The following is an 18,457-nucleotide window of genomic DNA, read 5'->3' as shown; positions in this document are numbered from 1 at the left end:
TGGTGAGGGACAGCAGTACAAGGTGGGGCAATGTTGATGCAGTGTGTGCGTGTATGCGGTAGCCCTAGGTGTTGTCAATTCGCATGTGTGTATGGATGCACACAGTTCCACCTCATGGCTGCCATATACTGGTGTTTGTGGACAACCACAGACTGTACCTGCCAGGTCATACAGATCAGTGTCTCTGGCCACGGACACGGTACCTGTGCCTTGCAGGGGTGCTACGGACCATATCCGGTACCAATCTAGACTGGGTACTGTCATCATAAGCAGGTGTTCGTTGACTGGACACAGATCCCTGTCGGGCCTGTCCAGAGCCACGTGCACGTGGTCTCCTGGGGCGGTCTGATGACAGGCACTATGGGGACGGCCGTGGCCCTGTTGCCATCTGCGACGACTGCCAGCTGCTGCTGTTGCTGGCATATGCCCACGTCGACGCCTCAACCGTCCACCATTGCCCTGGCTCATGGACATGTAGTTGTGGAACCGATCTAATATGTCCCAACAACGTCTGTCTATGACATTGGTGAAATTACAGATGGCAGCCGCAATGTCACGCATACTGTCAGTCATGGCTGTGCGACATGCTGTCAGCTCCCTCAGACCCTGTCTGGTGTACCATTCCATATGTGACTGTGCCTGCATGACAGCCTGAAACATAGCTGAGGTTGTAAGACCTCTGTGGGCACGTCTTGACAGGGGCAGTACGCCCACGGATGCTCCCACGAGAACCCCTGGACATCTGTCTGTGTGGTACCATCTCAGGGCCATGCCCATGGCTGCTGTGTGGGGAAGCATGTGCCACAGATACCACATTACCCTGGTCAATGCCCACTGTATCCTGTCCATCACCTAGGGACATTGGTGACAAAGGGTGTATTGGCAGGTTGACTGTGCGCACTGATGGGGTTGACAGCTGTGTACTGTCAATTGGCTGACCAATGACGGACCCTGGCATACCTTCCTGTGCCATTACACAGATGTCATCATTATCAGTACCCGTGGCACCTGATTCAGGTTCTCTGCTGCATGACACCAGAGCAGCACCAGAACCTGTGGGAGGGAAACAGGAAACACAGTTTACAATGTCTACACAATGTTACCAGTGATGCACACGTGCACACATGCACAGTTGCACACAGTTGCACACTACTCAGTATGCGAGATATCAACACACAGACACAGACACACCTGCATGCATACACAGAGCACTACTAAGTGAGCCTAATATTACTATAACTATCAAGACTATTAAAGGTATTGTTAATACACACTCACCAGCATGGATAGGCTGCATTGCTATTACACCGGAGGGACCTGCAGAAGTGAGGAAATTAATGTCAGTGGGCACAACTGTGCCATTGTTACTGAGTATGATACAGGTCAGTAGTACAACAGTTGCCTTTCACAGGTCAGCTGCTGATATTGAGAATATCACACTTGCACAGTAAATACTATGATGACAGCTACAAACCAAGGACACACCTCACACATGCATTAACTACCAGTGTACACAACAGTCAACTATACATATGGCATATTACCTGCACACTCGTAGTCTTGCTGCAGTGTGGCTCCAGCCTCCATCATAATGCAGGTCTGCTGCTGTTGTTGTTGTTGGCGGGCTGGAGCCACAACACTTATGAGTAGTCCCTCCAGTCTGGTGAGTGGGGGATGTGTAGCCACCCCACCACCTGTGGCAACCTGTTGCTTGTGGATATCCGACGCACGCTGACGGACATTTCTGATTCAATCACTGCAGTGATGTCGTACCTGCTCATATGTCCTATCATGTGTGCCTATGTCATTTACCCGACGGACCAGGTCTTGCCTCAGTGCAGCACTCTCCTGCTGATTCTGGCTGGTGCGGGAAAAGAGTATTGCATAATCCCGCACCAGGCTCTGGTATATTTCCTCATCCTCAGCTGCAGAGTACGCTGGATTGCGTTGGTGAGCCATGGTCCTGAAAAAGGAAATAACATGATATCAGCAAAATATGTCAGCAGAATTTGGCACACATACTACACATGCTACTCGACTGTTGTGATACAACATATCTCACATATATAGCATCTGTCTATTGGCGGATACACATGTAAATGGCCAGGTATCAGTGCTCAGCCAACAACTGTGCAACAGTACCTGGCACACTCCATACGACATACTACCAAACCCCAGCAGTCAGAACATTGATTCAGGTCCAAAGCACCTCCTCACTCTGGGGGTTTGTATCGAGGTACTGTATGGGGTACATCATCAACTACTGTGAGCTGACCACAAACTAATTGCCCTGGATATACATATCCCACCTCCACCACCAGCACAAACGACTACAGTGAATAACATTTCAAATGCAAACTTTACACTTCGTAACACTGACATGGTATCCTTTAAGCCCACTGGGCCAGTAGAAGACACAACCCACAATGCTGACCCCTTCAGAAATGATTTCTATGGACATCTCCGAGAATGCATGGATCATGCAATCCCATATAAGACAAAGACACTCTCCACAAAGGGAAAGCATCTTGTCTGGTGGACCCCAGTCATAGACAGATTGTACAACAAAAGATGGAAGCTACTGCAAGACAGAGCATAATTCCATAAAGGGAAGGCATGTCTGATCAGCACTAGTAAGGAGCTATTTTCTGTCATAAAAACATCCATGGGCAACTTTGAGAGGGAAATCAACGGGGACACTACAGATAACCACAAGGCCTTCTTCAGTTATGTTAGCAACCTGGTCAGAAACCCTCCAATATGCTCATAGTTAGTACACAACAACAAATAATTCACTGAACCCACAGATATTGGCAACATTGTGGCAGACAGGTTCAGTGCAAGTTTCCCCCCTTCCTCTCCCCCAAACTAAGACATACTTATCCCAGCTGACTGTAACCTCCCTGTCATCACAGATGTCCAGGTGAGAGCCGCCCTCAGAAAAGCAGAAAACACAGCATCAATGGGACCTGATGGTATCCCCGGTTGCATGCTACATGAACTCCAAGAGGAGCTAAACACACATATACAAGTGCTATGTAACACTAGCCTGACTACAGGATATGTACCTGTACACTGGCGTACAGCAGCAGTGGTTGCACTCCACGAAGGAGGCACCTCTACATATCAATACAATACAACACAATACAATACAATATGCTATTGCCCCTGGGACTACAGCAGCATACTGTTCTGCTACCCTGACCATTGTGACACGTGATGTGATGGTACCTGCTCCTGTCAAACAGTTACACAGGGTGACTCATATGGCATATTACCTGACTAACATTCAGCAGGGGTATGTGTGACATGTACTCATAGGGAGTCTTGCTTCTTAATGCTGTGTGGTTTATTGCAGGGTATGTCTTATCTGTGGGTAGGAACCTGTACCTCCGCCATGTGCTCTCTACTGCAGTGTCATGGAGGTGTTACTATGGTTGTTGGACATCTGGCATGGGTGTGACTTAAGTATGTAAATCCAGGAGTGGTAACCTCTATGTGGGTAGTATGTGTGTACTCTGTGGTGGTGTCAGTCACTGTGCATTGGTAATGTGTTTGAGTGCATTGTCACAGTGTTGTACATGTCACTGTGTCCTTCTCCATATCTGTAGCTGTCATGTGAGGTACATACCATGGCAGCCATTGTGTGGTGTGGAGGGGTACACTGACCTACATGTCCATAGCTGACACACCATGTCTGCTGACATATACCATGTGCAGGTATTCCAGAATAGTGTGCCACTGTGACTATCATTGGGGGGACTATTGTACACATTTATGACCCTGTTCACTCCCTGACACATGCAGTGGTGGGCAGCCAATCACATATCTGGTGATTACTGGTGTAGGTGATTTGAAATGGGGTATGGTACTCCAGTTTTGACACTGGTGTTCACTCCATGCCTTTGTCACCAGGCACCTGTTGCAATACATCTGTACACATGTGCCTCACTCAGAATATATATATATATATATATATATATATATATATATATATATATATATATATATAGATATATATATATATATATATATATATATCTGCATACATATATGCATATATATATCGATGTACATATATTGCTATAGATATGGAGGGGGGGGTGTGACAGAGGGGGTGAGAGTGACAGAGGGGATGGGACAGGGGGAGTGTGAGATAGTCATATACAGTCATATCTGTAGATAGTCAGATCTGTCTATGTATATGTATCTACATATATCTATATCTGTGTGTATTACATATATATGTTTCTACATATTCTATCTACATCTGTCTATGTATTCCTACATCCCTCTCTATGTATGTATACATATATGCATATATATATATATATATATATATATATATATATATATATATACATACATACATACATTGACATACATATGTATCCATATGATAGATAGGTATATCAACATGTTTGTTTACAAAACTGTATATACACACTAACATACTGCTAAACATACATAACTGTGAAACCTACTTTGTACATTGCACTACAACCTACATTCAACCTACATTGATGTGTGCACTAAGATGCCCTCACATACATATGTATGTACAGCCTTCACTGATAGTTGCTGTATGTCCCCTGCCCTATGCACATCTTCATATACATATGGAATCAGACCAATGACACATATGGAGGGTTCACAGTATGTAGACTTTTAAAGTAATACTTTACATTACCTGTGTTTGTCACAGCTGCTTGCGTTGCCATTTGGTTTGGTGTCCTGCTGCTCCAGTTGGCAGTTGTCAGCTTTCGAGTGGGTTTTGATGACTGGTTTTGTTTGTGTATGTTTTTTTTTTTTCTCTCTCTCTGTCTCTCCCTACCTCCACAGGGTGCAATGAAAGCATTGCATGTGTGGACTGGGAGTACAGCATGCTTTTGTAGGTATCTGCATATGTCCATGTGATGGCCTCTGCACCAATTGTTAGCCAGCATTTGCTAATTGCATGCAGCCAGTTGTGTACTGATTGCAGTTCTCACTGTGATTCCAGGACACTGCTATAAAAAGGTATGTGAGATAGGCGTAGCCCTTTCAGAGTTTAAGGGCAGGGACCATGCTGGTATGCTGTGGACACTGTTCTGTGAGTGTAAAGGTTAGTATCTCTCATATTTCTGGCTGTGTTGTAGATTAACATTTCTCCAGTTTCCTGTACTAAGTGTGTATGTACACTGACTCGTAAGACTACTACTACTGTTAATGTGGGTGTGTGTGCTTTCCTGTGGGACATGTGGTGTAACTGGTATATAGCAGTGGCTCTTGCACTTTGTTGCTATGGCTTCAATATTTGCCCTTTACATTCACTAATTGTATGCCTGCTAGGTGTCTTGACTGTAGTGTGTTGCTGTGGCTTTCCTAATTTCCATGTACATTCACACCTTGGAATGCTTGTTATATCTGCTAGGGTGTTACTGCATGCAGTGTGGTCTGGCCATGGTGTGGGCCTTGACATCTATTAGGGTATTTCAGTATGCTGCTGAGCAGGCCCCAGAGACTCTCAGGTGCATCTTTTATCTGCCTCATGGAATGGTACATATCAGTGGGGTACACCCATTAAATTGTCTGGTATTCTGCAGTTGTGACTGTGGATAGCATGAGCATATGTATTACTACACTATTTCTGCCGTTCAAGTGGTACATACTTTCAGTACTTCATAGTTACCATTGCATGTGTTGCAACACCTTTCTGCCTACTGTTCGTACATTTCACAGGGAGTCTGTGGGGCATCCCTGTAACTCAGTCACTGTTGCTATGTCTAGGCTCTTAACTATTCAAATATGGCAGTGTCCGACCTCTCAAGTGTACAGATATTTGCAGGTTGTCCACATTTTTGCCTCATATTTTGGTCAATATCTCATAAACAGCTTTTTCTGGCAAATCACTGTGGGCTCAAGTCAGACTATAGTGACAAACATTTCAGTTTCAGACTTCATACCCTTCCAAACATCCAACAAAATGCAGAACCTGTTACTCTCTCAACTGTCTAAGTTTGTTGTAGCATTATTTGGAATGTGTCCCTGTTTTTGGCCCTTTGCTCCACATTTTTTATTACTTAGTCCGGATGTGTTCCTGTAAGAGGTTGTGGGGTATGGGCAGTGATTATCCTGCTGTGAGTATGTGTGTGGCTTGCAAGGTGCTACAGACACATTATTACCTACTAGCTACCAACTAGCATGGCTGTTTCTGTTCACACACTACTATTCTAGAAATCCACTACATTTGACAGTAAATATACATGATATGCTTTGTGTACTACACATCCTATATTCCCTTTACATTCATTCCTGCTATTACATGATATATTTATTGTAGCACAATGTTCTTATATAACAGTCATGGCTTAGTGGTAAGTCATGCAGACTACTGTTTCCAAGGTCCTGGGTTCAGGACTGACAGTGGGATTTTATTTTGCTTTTGAGCAGACTACAGGACTTGTCATTCGGAGTGACTAAGGCACTTTTAAGCAGTTGTAACCGGGTTAGCGCTGGTTTGCGCGGAGCTCACGCATGCGCACTGGCGTTCAGCTCTGCGCATACCCACTTACAACTGCTTAAAAGTGCTTACTCTTGTGCACACCCGCGCTATTTTCTTTGAAATAAATGAAAATGGGGAGACAGGAAAGTGGTGAAAAAGGGATCACAAAGAGGGTAAGACAGTAGGGAAACAAGCTCAGGTTTTGCAGGAGGGATGTAGGTAAGGCCCATAGCTGCCCATTTCTTCATCAGCAACAGCTGTGCATATGTTTGTAATTTGGTGTGACATTTGAAACCTTCCACCCCTGAGAGAGGTGTGAGGACAACAATAATACTTGTTGTACAGCCAATTGTAATTGACAGTTTCAATGTCCAGCAGACAGGTGTGCGAAATGGGCAGCTATGTATGGGGCGTAATTTTTTAGTGGGTACAGAGTGTCCTTTTTTTTTTCCTCAGGTGAGAGTGGTATGTCAGGTACAGGAAGTCGGTATAACTGGGGAGGTAGGTTGGGTAGGTTAACAGACAAGACAAACAAGACGCATACAGGGGCGGTGTATGACATGTGGGGGGGGTTACACAATTGACGGGGACGGATGTTTGGATATCTAGAGCCCATGAGCTCACAGATGGCAACAGTGGAACTGATATCCCCACCCATGGGCAGTTGCCACTGTGCCTTCACGGCCCAGGATGGGGCTGTGCTGGGGGCTGTGTAGGCCGGGCAGCAGGCATGCCCGTTAGTTGTGCCACCTGTGCCTCAAGCTGGCGTAGGAGCCCCAAGAACAGCTTCCCGGATCTCCCTACGCACCACAGTCCGGACACTACGGAGGGTGAGTGGTTGTTCTCCTCCGGCCACACTTGCAGAGGGGAGCCCCATCCCCTGCAGTGCTTCCACCCGCAGGTGGCACAGGGCCACTGGAGGAGGGTCCGGCCTGGGCACTACTGCCAGGTGCACTCGCCAGCTGAGGAGGAAGAGGTGGGTCCGCTGGAACCCGCCTTCCCTGTCGTCCTATGTTTTGCATTATGTCATGACAGTTTGGGTTAGTAAAGTACAATACCATTCACAATTAGTTGTAACAGCATGCATTAGTATTCCCATTAACCAAACACCCAGATATTCAAACCATTTAACAGCAAGCATAACACATGCATATTTTGAACAGCAATACACGGTCCAACAACATGCAGGGTTGATTGATGGCAACAAGCCATCAGGTTTGGATGTATGAACAGGGCAGATGCATCAACATACATGCAAATATGTATGAACCAACAGGACAAATGTCCAGGGGTATTAATTGTGATTGCACATACCAATTTCACGTGAAATGGATTATATGTGGTTATAGGGTATGGTGAAGAAAATTTAATTAACAACTTCAAATACCAATACATATGCTGTACATTTCTAATAGCTGCAGATATATATACACACTACAGTTCTGCCTACAGTTTCCTATGTGATAACTACTTCAAGTTGGTGATAGGAATGTTACTGCTACATCAATATACATTTTCATTTATATTCATACACATTCATATCTGGCTCTGTTCAGCTACATCATCCTGCTACATTTGCTTTATATAGCTATAGACAAAGTACAGTTTTGTACCTACCATAAATGTAGATGTTCGAGTGCTAATACAGCTGCAGTAATCACAGATGGGGTTCTCTGCCGTCAGGCGGTCCCTCGGTCGGCCGAATTCCAAAGTCTTGGTCCGGCATTGGTTGTTGTCGCTTTCTCTTCTGATGTCAGTGAGGCCAGAGTATATAAGACACAGCCGACGCCATGTTCTTCAGTCTTTCTTGCCCCAGATGTCAGGTGCCCCCAGAAGGAAGGCAATACATAAACTATGCTTATATGTATATATATATACAAGCAATGCAATATGATCCAAAATAAGTGGTAGCAAGCAAATAAAACATAGCAGGACAACCCAGTCAGGTAGTATGAAGAGGTTGTTAGGCCCCATGCCTTTACCAAGTGGGGAAGGAGGGAGGGAAACCTGTACTGCAGCTGTATTAGCACTCGAACATCTACATTTATGGTAGGTACAAAACTGTACTATGTTCATCGTGCATACAGCTGCAGTAATCACAGATGGGTAGAGTCCCAAAGCTATGCACAGGGTGGTAGGTACTAGGAGGAACTGGGTTGAGCCAGAATGCTCTGCAAAACAGCAGTGGCAAAGCCTGCTCTTGTTCTGGAATATAAAGGCAGGTGGTAGTGTTTTGTGAAGGTATGTACAGAACTCCAAGTGGCTGCCTCCAAAATATCTTTGGTAGGAACTCCTCTGAGGAAGGCTGTAGAGGTAGCTGTGGCCCTGGTGGAGTGTGATCTGATACCTGTAGGAACAGATTTCCCATGATAGGAGTAACAAAACTGTATGCAGTGGCTTATCCACTTTGAAATAGTCTGTTTTGTAACTGGCTTCCCTTGAGCCCCTACAGCATAGGACACAAAGAGTTGTTCTGATTTCCTGAAGGCCTTTGTTCTGTCCAAATAATAACGTAGCTGCCTATGGATGTCTAAGGAGTGTAGCAGCCTTTCCCCTTTGTTTTGAGGATTGGGGTAAAAGGTAGGTAGGTGTATGGCTTGATTTAAAGCTACCCTGGATACCACTTTAGGCATAAATGATGGGTTGATGCAAGGAAACCCTGTCCTGATGGAAAATGAGAAAGGGCTGCACCGCCATGAGGGCCTGTAGTTCAGAAACCCTCTGAGCTGAAGTGATGGCCAGAAGGAAGGCTGTTTTCCAGGACAAATATTGCAAATCTGTTGAGGCAGCTGGTTCAAAAGGAGGCAATGTTAATTTTTCTAGTATGTAATTAAGATCCCTGGCTGGTATTGGTTGCTTCCTTGGTGGTCTTATATTCTTAGCCCCTCTGAGGAACTGTCGTAAGAGTGGGTGAGAAAATAAAGGAGGATCAGTGTTGAATTTTGCAGAAATGGCTGAGGCATGGATTTTTATGGAAGAAAATGAAAGTCCACTGTTCAGCAGCTCCGCTAGGTACTGTAATACCGGAGGCAAGTTCAGTTTTCTAGGGTCCTGGCCTCTTTTCTCATTCCAAGAGTGAAACCGCTTCCATTTTGCGGAGTAAGCTTTTCTAGTAGATGGCCTTCTGGCTTCCAAAATGACATCCTGCACCTCCTTGGAGAGTAGGGTCTGTTGTGGTGTTAAGGAATTTTCCATGCAGCGAGATTGAGTGTTTTCAGCTGACTGTGAAGAGTTTTGTAGCTGTGCTGAGTCAGCAGAAGAGGCATTAGAGGCAGGGGCCAGGGAGGAGTGTGTGTTAGGCTCCTCAGGAGTGGGTACCAGTGTTGCCTTGGCCAATCTGGAGCAATCAGTATCATCTTCGGTTTGTCTGTTCTTGCTTTCAAAAGCACCTTGGGCAGAAGAGGCAGAGGTGGGAATGCGTAAACTGTCCATGCTGTCCAACTGAATGAAAGGGCGTCCACTCTCCAGGCCTTTGGGTGAAAGGCCTTTGAACAAAACTTTTCCAATTGATTCCTGTGGGAGGCAAAAAGATCTATGTCTGGCCTCCCCCATGCTTGGATTATTTCTGCAAACACCTGAGGATGTAACTTCCATTCGTGTGGATCTGTCATTTTTCTGCTTAGATTGTCTGCCAGTGTGTTTTCCAATCCTGGCAAGTACTGTGCTTGAAGTTCGATTTGTCTTTCCAGAGCCAAGTTCCAAAGAGTCATGGCTAGTCTGCACAAGGGGTATGAATGTGTTCCTCCTTGTTTGTTTATGTACCACATTACCGTGGTGTTGTCTGTTCTTATCAGTAATTGTCCTGGATGCAGGAAGTCCTTGAAAGCTGTAATTGCATTTATTACTGCTAGCATTTCTTTTTGATTGATGTGAAGGTGCTTCTCTTTTTGGGACCATTTGCCCTGAATGCACCTGTCCGTCATGTGCGCCCCCCAGGCGTAGTCTGAGGCGTCTGTGGTTATGACTTGCTTTGCTTGAGGCTTGCAGAATGGGAGGCCTGTGTTTGCTTGACATGCTTGGGCCCACCATAGAAATTCCTTTTGCAAACATGGAATTATTGGTATTATTGTTTCCAAACTGTGACTGTGTTGAGACCATAGGTTTTTTAGGTACCATTGAAGTTTCCTCATATGCAGCTTTGCAAATGGGGTTAAAAGAATGCAAGATGCCATGAATCCCAGAGCCTGCAGGATTTTCCTTGCAGTAAGCCTGGTACTTTTTGCTAGAATTTTGAAGTACTGAGATAGTTGCCCCTGTTTTTTTGGCGTTAGGTAGGCCATCTGGGTGTTTGTGTCCAAGTTGGCACCCAGGAAAGTTATTTTCTGAGATGGTGTTAGCCTTGATTTCTCTTTGTTGATTGTATATCCCAGAGAAAGCAGTAACCGTGTCACATATGCCAGATGTTCCAGAAGTATGTTCTTGCTGTCCGCTTGGATCAGGCAGTTGTCCAGATAAGGGTAAATTTGTATCCCTTGAAGTCTGCAGTAGGCAATTACTGATGCCAGGCACTTTGTGAATACTCTGGGCGCAGTAGATAAGCCAAAGGGCAATGCAGAGAATTGATGGTGGATTGAGCCTGCAAGAAATCTGAGGTATCTTCTGCAGCTTTGTCTGACTGGGACATGCAGGTATGCCTCCTTGAGGTCCAATGTTACCAGCCAAAACTCCTTGCCCAGCATGGGAAGAAGCTGCTGTAATGTGAGCATCTTGAATTTTTGATGCAGTAGAAATGTGTTTAGGATGGATAAGTCCAAAATGGGTCTCCAGTCGGTTCCTTTCCTTGGTACCAGAAAAAGTCTTGAATAAAAACCTTGACCTTGTTGGTGTAGGTACCTCTTGAATAGCTCTCATGTTTATGAGCTTTGAAATTTGCAGTTGTGCCTCTGCCCTTTGATTTTCTGGCAGGTTTGGCATGCCTCTCATTTTTGGAAGAGTGTGAAATTGAAATTTGTAGCCTCTGTTTATAATGTCCAGGATCCATTTGTCTGTTGTGACAATATGCCAATTGCTTGCAAATAATGCTAGTTTCCCTCCCAAAGGTGCTGCCAGCTGAAACATGTTTGGCATGGAGATGAGGGAGTCATTGGTTTTGCTTCCTGTATTGTTGTGCACTGTCTTCGCCACCTCTTGGCGCTGGAGTTTGCCATTGTCGGCCTCTATATGATCCTTGTGATTGCCCTCTGCCCCTTGTGCGTCTGTATCTACCTCTTTGGGGCTTGTCAGTGGTTGGAAAGGACCAGTTTTTTCAAGGCCAATTTCTGCTAAAACGTGGTGGTTGGACCTGTAAGAAGGCTTTGACAGTTTGCATAGATTTGGCTTTTTCTTCCATTTTCCGTAGTATCTCCTCAGCATTAGTACCAAACAGCACATCCTTTTGTAAAGGAGCATCTAGAAGTTTAGCTTTCACATGATCAGGTAAATTTTGTTCCCTAAGCCAGGCATGTCTGCAAATGACTGATCCTGTAGCCGCCGCTCTACTTGAGGCCTCTAGGGCATCATAACCACATTGTAAGGTGTGTTTACCCACTTGTTCTGCACTATGCATCATATCCTGTAACTCCTTTAAATCTGGTTGTTCAGGTTGAGACATTTTGTTCCTTAATTGTGATAACAGGAACTGCTGATATTTAAGAATATAAAACTGACAATTTAAAGCCCTCATGGCTAGGGTGGCCGAGGTATATACCTTTTTACCCCACCTTTCTAAAGATCTTGATTCCCTTTCTGCAGGAAGTGGGTTCTTGGCAGTGGAGGCCTTCAATCCCTTGGGGCCTTGTGAAATGGTTTCAGGGTCAGCATTATGGTTTTTGAAGAGAAATTGGTGAGAGCTGGGTACTCTGTAATACCTATCAGGTTTGACTGGTGCAGGAGGCAGGGAATCCGGGTTAAGACAAGCCTCCGAATAGACATCATCCAGTATGTCCAAAACAGGGGGTATAGCCAGAGGTCTGTGTTGAGGTAACAAAAGAAATTCCCTAAGTCTTTTCTTGGAATCTGAAAAGTCTTGGCCTTCCCAATGGAAGTGTTCCCTCAAGGTGTGTAAGGTTTCCCCAAAGGAAAAATCCTCAGGGGGGGATACAGACGGAATGGACTGTTCTGCATCCGAATCCTCAAAAGGAGAGTAAGAGTGTTCCTCTGCATCAGAATGTTCTGATAAAATGGATCCCTGATCAGAAGAGGGAGAATCTTCCTCCACTCTGGGTCTCTTGTATGGAGGGGGTTGAGAACCTCTGATAAGAGTAATTAAATCCTCAGCCATTTTAAGCATCTGTTTTTTAGGCATGGGACCTGGAGATGGGCCCTGTGCAACAGGCCTCGTGGGATGCCTGGCTGCTTTGGATTTAGTAAAGGCCTTAATTGAAAAAGAAGATGAGGGCCTAAATACACCATGGGTGGAGGTGGACCTGTCCACATTAGTAGGCTCAACATTAGCTGAGGCTTCGGTTGTAGTCTGGGAAATGGCCGAGGACCCAGCGGTCTCAGGTACAGAGGACACCGCCAAAGGAGTGTCGTCGGTAGTCAGGGACTGCAAAGGCGTCTCGCTGAGAACCGGACCACGTGTAGCCTGTTTTGGTGTGGTGTCGGCGGGGACCGCGGGCCTCGCGTGTCGGTCCTTTTCCTTGCGTTTTTTGGATAAAACGGTAGTCGGAGTGTCCGACGACATTTTATAATCAAAAGCTTTACCAAAGCAGTGCTGGGCGAACTCCCGGCGGCTTAATAGTGCGTTTATTGAAGGTAGCGCAAAAGCGACAGCCCGAGACGTCGTGGTCTGGGCCCAAACAAGGTATGCAGAGGGAATGGAAATCCTTATGCGGTATTTGCTTCCCACAAGAAATACAATTATTAACTTTTTCTGACATCGGTCTGAGGCAAGAAAAGTTTCCCCAGCAGTACTTAGCTTTAATGAAGACTTCGGTTTCCAAAATATTCGTAATTCAGGAGCTGGCCGACCGGCACTTGCGCACTGCTTCTGCTTCGGGCACCGTGCGGCAAAAAAGACTGAAGAACATGGCGTCAGCTGTGTCTTATATACTCTGGCCTCACTGACGTCAGAAGAGAAAGCGACAACAACCGACGCCGGACCAAGACTTTGGAATTCGGCCGACCGAGGGACCGCCTGACGGCAGAGAACCCCATCTGTGATTACTGCAGCTGTATGCACGATGAACATCTGTGGATGTTTGGTATTTCAGACAACCATACTATCTGCATATTGCAGACTGAGAGCAATATATCCAGATTTTGGGATACACATTCCAGCTGTGGTAACATTTTCAAGACATTTTACTGTTTGGTTCTGCTTTTGTCACATTCATTTCATTCTGTACTGACTGCAGTATACTTTATTCAGGAGTTATTACTACTTTATTGGTGGATTCGTAACTCTTTCTCACACTCTCTCGCTTGTTTTATTTTTACAATTCAGGATGGTACTTAATTCTAGGCTTTATTGACATGTTTTACCTGTAGTTATAACAATCCTTTCCAACAGTCTCACTTCTGTCATGTTTCTGTATTTCAACAGGGATATATTTCACACATGTGTTTTACTCAGCTTCTGCAGCTGTACTTTTCAGCCTGCTGCAGGTTATGTACTATTATATTACAGGTGGGACATCTTTATTTCAGACTTTATTTCAGACTTGTTTCATTTTTCTGTTTGGATTACAGACTGCATCACACTTTTGTAATCAAGCAATACTTGCAAACCCTCTTACACTGTTACTTGCACATTTTATTACTTAGTGACTACACTGCACTCTTTTGCTAACTGTCATACTTATATAGTTATTTACAGTTACAGGGAGAGGATTACTGACCTGCCTGGTGGCGCAACCGTGCCAGCCTATCGCCATAGGCTTTACGGTTCGCAGAACGGACACCTGCAGCTGTAATATAACTAAAGTAATATTGGAATACACATCTCCATAATATTAGCTAGGTTAATCTCTTACATAAATAATTAGATGTAACTTACTCAGTAGTGGGGCATTGGGCATTTGCTGGGCCTCCTGGATCCAACGGTTCAGTTGGTCCTGCTTCCATCTCTTCAGGTCCGCATGGTGGTGACGGACCTGCTCACCAGTCCTTGGTATCCCTGTGGCACTGATGAGATCATGAGCCAACCGGTCCCACGCCTCAGCCCTATATGCTCCCCACAGGACCTGGCCCTGCATGAGTTGGGCCTCATGATTATGGACAAGGAGCCAAAGCATATATTTGGACTCCTCAACGCCCCACCTCTGTGCTCGAAAGCAACTACCCTCACCTACACCTGACATTCTGGCTGCAAGTCGGTTCTACAATCGGTTATGCTGTGTATTCCCGCCTATGGGGCTTATATATGCCGTTTTTCCCACACTTATCTGTGATTGGCCATTTTGGAATTGCATCAGCTTCAAAAAACCTGCTTTGTCATGCTCCTCTTTCTATTCATTCCTATATATATGCTATTACTGCATTTCTAAGTGCAACTGTCATGGCTTAGTGGTTCAGTACCTTGACTATGATGCATGGTATCCTGGGTTCGAACCTGGCCACTGCTTTTTATATGTTATGACTGTCTACACAGGCTAGGAGGTGTGTCTGTGTAAAGGCAGTTTTGTTACAGCTTGCTCAACGTTGCCCGTCGGTTAGCTTGTTGGCGTGGTGCGCAGCTCCACGCAAACGGGTCACGCTGATTTACGCGTCATTTGGATGTCAGCACGCATATTATGCTCAACTCAGCCATGGGCACACAGTTTCAGCATGTTAAACCACTGCTCACCTACGGGTAGATGCACTCCACTTGTTAAACTGTAGCTCAGCTATAGGCACATCTGACATTTTTTATTATTTTATCTCACATTTCTTCAAAATATATGGCCCATTTCATTACATTTTACATAAAATATAATTTTATATGTGTACATATATGTCAGGGACTTGTTTCGTGCTTATTTCACTAAAAATAAAAATTGATGTTGGGGGGGCTCGAACCATGACTGCCTGCTCTTTAGCCGACGTCTCTACCGCTACACTATTGCTTCTTGGCTTACTTTGCATATTTAGTTCTTATATGCTTTTCCACTGACTGGTAACTGTGGCTAAGCTACGTGCACGCCTGCGCAAATGATCGCACTCACGGGCAAACATCTTTACAATTTAAAAAAAATTTATAAGATGTTCATGTGTACATTTTATGTTCGTAGTCTGTGGGGGTATGTGTTGTATTTATTCACATTTACACGGGCTCTGTCATGGGGGTTTACTTTCGGGACTTTTACTCTTCTGGGGGCGTGTCCGTTTGCAGGGCTCGGCCTACAGACACACCCCCTACTGTCTTCCACGGACCGTGTAAGCCTTAGGTGTGATTCAGCATGCCCTCATGCATATGCATGACATGCTGACATCACACCGTTTAACTGCAGCCTCCATGTAAGCCTTGTAACTCTTACACGGAGGCTTTGTGAATCCTGCCCAATATCTTTTAAACAGTCTTGATACATATATACAGAGAAGCAGAAATGTCAACATGAGAGTATTGGTATGTATGCTTCTTGAAAGTCAATAGCTTTTAAGCTGGATGACCAAACATCAATGTATCAGGTAAAGTTTAAGCAGCAGAAAAATAATAAACACAATGCATTTATATTTCCTCTTGTTCTTTCTGCAAAACCTGCTTCATAGTCTTACCCTCTCCAGCAGTTTCTGAAGTTTTAGTGCTTTTTCTTCTCTCAGTTTTTCCCTGAGTTGCTGAGCCTTCAGTTGTTTTTCTTCATGCTTCTTTTTTGATTCTGCAAGTGTTCTAAAATGTCAAAAAAAAAAAAACAATAATTTCAAGCGTTAGCAAGGTATCATATAATAATATGGCATACTTCATCTACAATGACCAAAATATCCCTTTCCTTTCTGTGAGAAGTAGAAATCCTGTACAAAAGACTATTTATTTACTTTTGTTTACCACAATAATCCAACTGGGTGGTAGCCCATTTTCAGCGGAGGCCCTGGGAGAAAAGCTCCAGTGCAGGTCTAATTAGTTGTTATAAAAATTATACAGTGAACAATAACTGGAGTTTATATAGTATGTAGAATATTTACAGAACAAAATTTCACAGAGAGCAATATTTGGAAGCTTTAACAAAAAACAACTATATTTAGTAGGTTTTACAAGAACACAGAACTAGAAAGAAGCTAGTAGGTTAGTATTTCCCAGAGGAACTGATGAGAAAACATTTAATAAGGTACATTTTGTGTACATAGGATTGATTGATTGATTGTGCAACATATATTGGACAGTGACTGAATGTATGAGGAGAGCTGATCCTGAGAAGAGTGAAGTATAGGTTCACAGTTTGATCCTGTATGTACAGGATTCTAAGAAGGGTAAACAAGCTAGTATGGGATGGAAGGTAGTCAGAGAAGTAGAGCTAGTAACAAAAAACCTAGGGGATTAGAGGGACTATAGAGTTTAGGGGAACAAAAAGTACAGTTTGTGCACACTTACCATAAATGTAGATGCTTGAGTGTATTCACTGTTGCAGTCATCACATTTGGGTTATCTGCTTGCAGTAGTCCTCAGTCAGCCTGATTATCAAAGTTTTGGGTCCTGCGTCGGTTGCTGTCTCATATTCCATGACGTCAGGTAGTCAGGGGTATAAAGCATGCAGCTGATGCCATTACATCAGTTTTTCTTGCCACAGATGTCAGGTGCCCCCCTAATTGGAAGCAATATATATATATATATATATATATATATATATATATATATATATATATATATATATATATATATATACTGCCAACAAAAAAGCAAATACACCAAAAAGCTTTTAAGCATAGTAAAGGAGAGTAGAGGTATAGCCAAAAGAAGTCAGGGGCTGGAGAGAGGGTAACCAGGACTGCAACAGTGAATACACTCAAACATCTACATATATGGTAAGTGTACACAAGCGTACTATCTTCTTCGTGTTTCACTGTTGCAGTAGTCACATTTGGGCAGATTCCCAAAGCTAAGGATGGGAGGAGGAATTTAGATAGAATTAGGACCAGCTATAAGGCACTGCAAGACTGCAGTGGCAAAACCAGCTCTGGATTTAGAGAAAAAAGGCAAATGGTAATGCTTGGTGAAAGTATGTACAGAACTCCAGGTAGCAGCTTCTAGGACGTCTCTGGTAGGGACACCTCTGAGAAAGGCTGTAGAGGTAGATGCAGCCCTGTTTGAATGAGGTCTAATCCCCTGTGGGATAGGTTTTCCATGGCGCTTATAGCAGAAATTAATGCAATGGCCTATCCATTTAGAAATGGTTTGCCTTGAAATAGCCTTTCCCTCTGCTCCTGGAGCAAATGCCACCAGCAATTGTTCAGATTTCCTTTGGGGTTTAGTCCTGTCCAAGTAAAACCTAAGTTGTCTGTGCACATCTAAGGAGTGCAGTATGCGTTCCCCTTTGTTCTGTGGATTAGAAAAGAAGGTTGGCAAATGAATGGACTGATTAAGAGCCACACTGGATACCACCTTGGGCATGAAAGAGGGATTGGTCCTGAGGGACTCCCTGTCCGCATGAAAGATTATGAAAGGCTCCACTGCCATAAGGGCCTGTAATTCAGATACCCTTCTTGCTGAAGTGATTGCTAAACGGAAAGCTGTTTTCCAAGAAAGGAATTTTAACTCTGCACTTGCAGCTGGCTCAAAAGGAGGAAGAGTGAGCTTTTCCAATACAAAGTTAAGGTCCCAGGCTGGAGTTGGGGCTCTCCTGGGTGGTCTTAAGTTTTTGGTCCCTCTGAGGAACTACTTGAGCAGTGGGTGAGAAAAGAGGGGTGGCTCTGTGTTGTTATGAGCTGAAATGGCTGAGGCGTGAACTTTGATGGAGGAAAAGGAAAGGCCCTTGTGAAGCATCTCAGTTAAGTATTGAAGAATCTGAGGTAAATAGGGCGCTGCTGTGGCCATCCCTTGAGTTTGGTTCCAGGCACAGAATCTTTTCCATTTTTCAGCAT

The 18,457-nt window shown here is 44.4% G+C and overlaps 1 protein-coding gene across 1 annotated transcript in view; it reads right to left on the bottom strand.

Annotated features, from left to right (window-relative positions):
- SCAPER (S-phase cyclin A associated protein in the ER) overlaps nt 1–18,457 on the bottom strand; it is a gene marked incomplete in the record, with an annotated part of 4,815,867 nt that overhangs the window by 3,131,028 nt on the left and 1,666,382 nt on the right. The window contains 1 exon segment of the mRNA XM_044077465.1: nt 16,160–16,271. Coding sequence (XP_043933400.1) covers nt 16,160–16,271 — 112 coding nt within the window.

This window comes from Protopterus annectens, chromosome 7.part0, assembly GCF_019279795.1.
Source record: "Protopterus annectens isolate FY-2018-M chromosome 7.part0, PAN1.0, whole genome shotgun sequence".
Classification (NCBI taxonomy): Eukaryota; Metazoa; Chordata; order Ceratodontiformes; family Protopteridae; genus Protopterus; species Protopterus annectens.
Note: the sequence above shows the minus strand (reverse complement) of the source record. Positions and strands in the feature narration are given on the sequence as shown.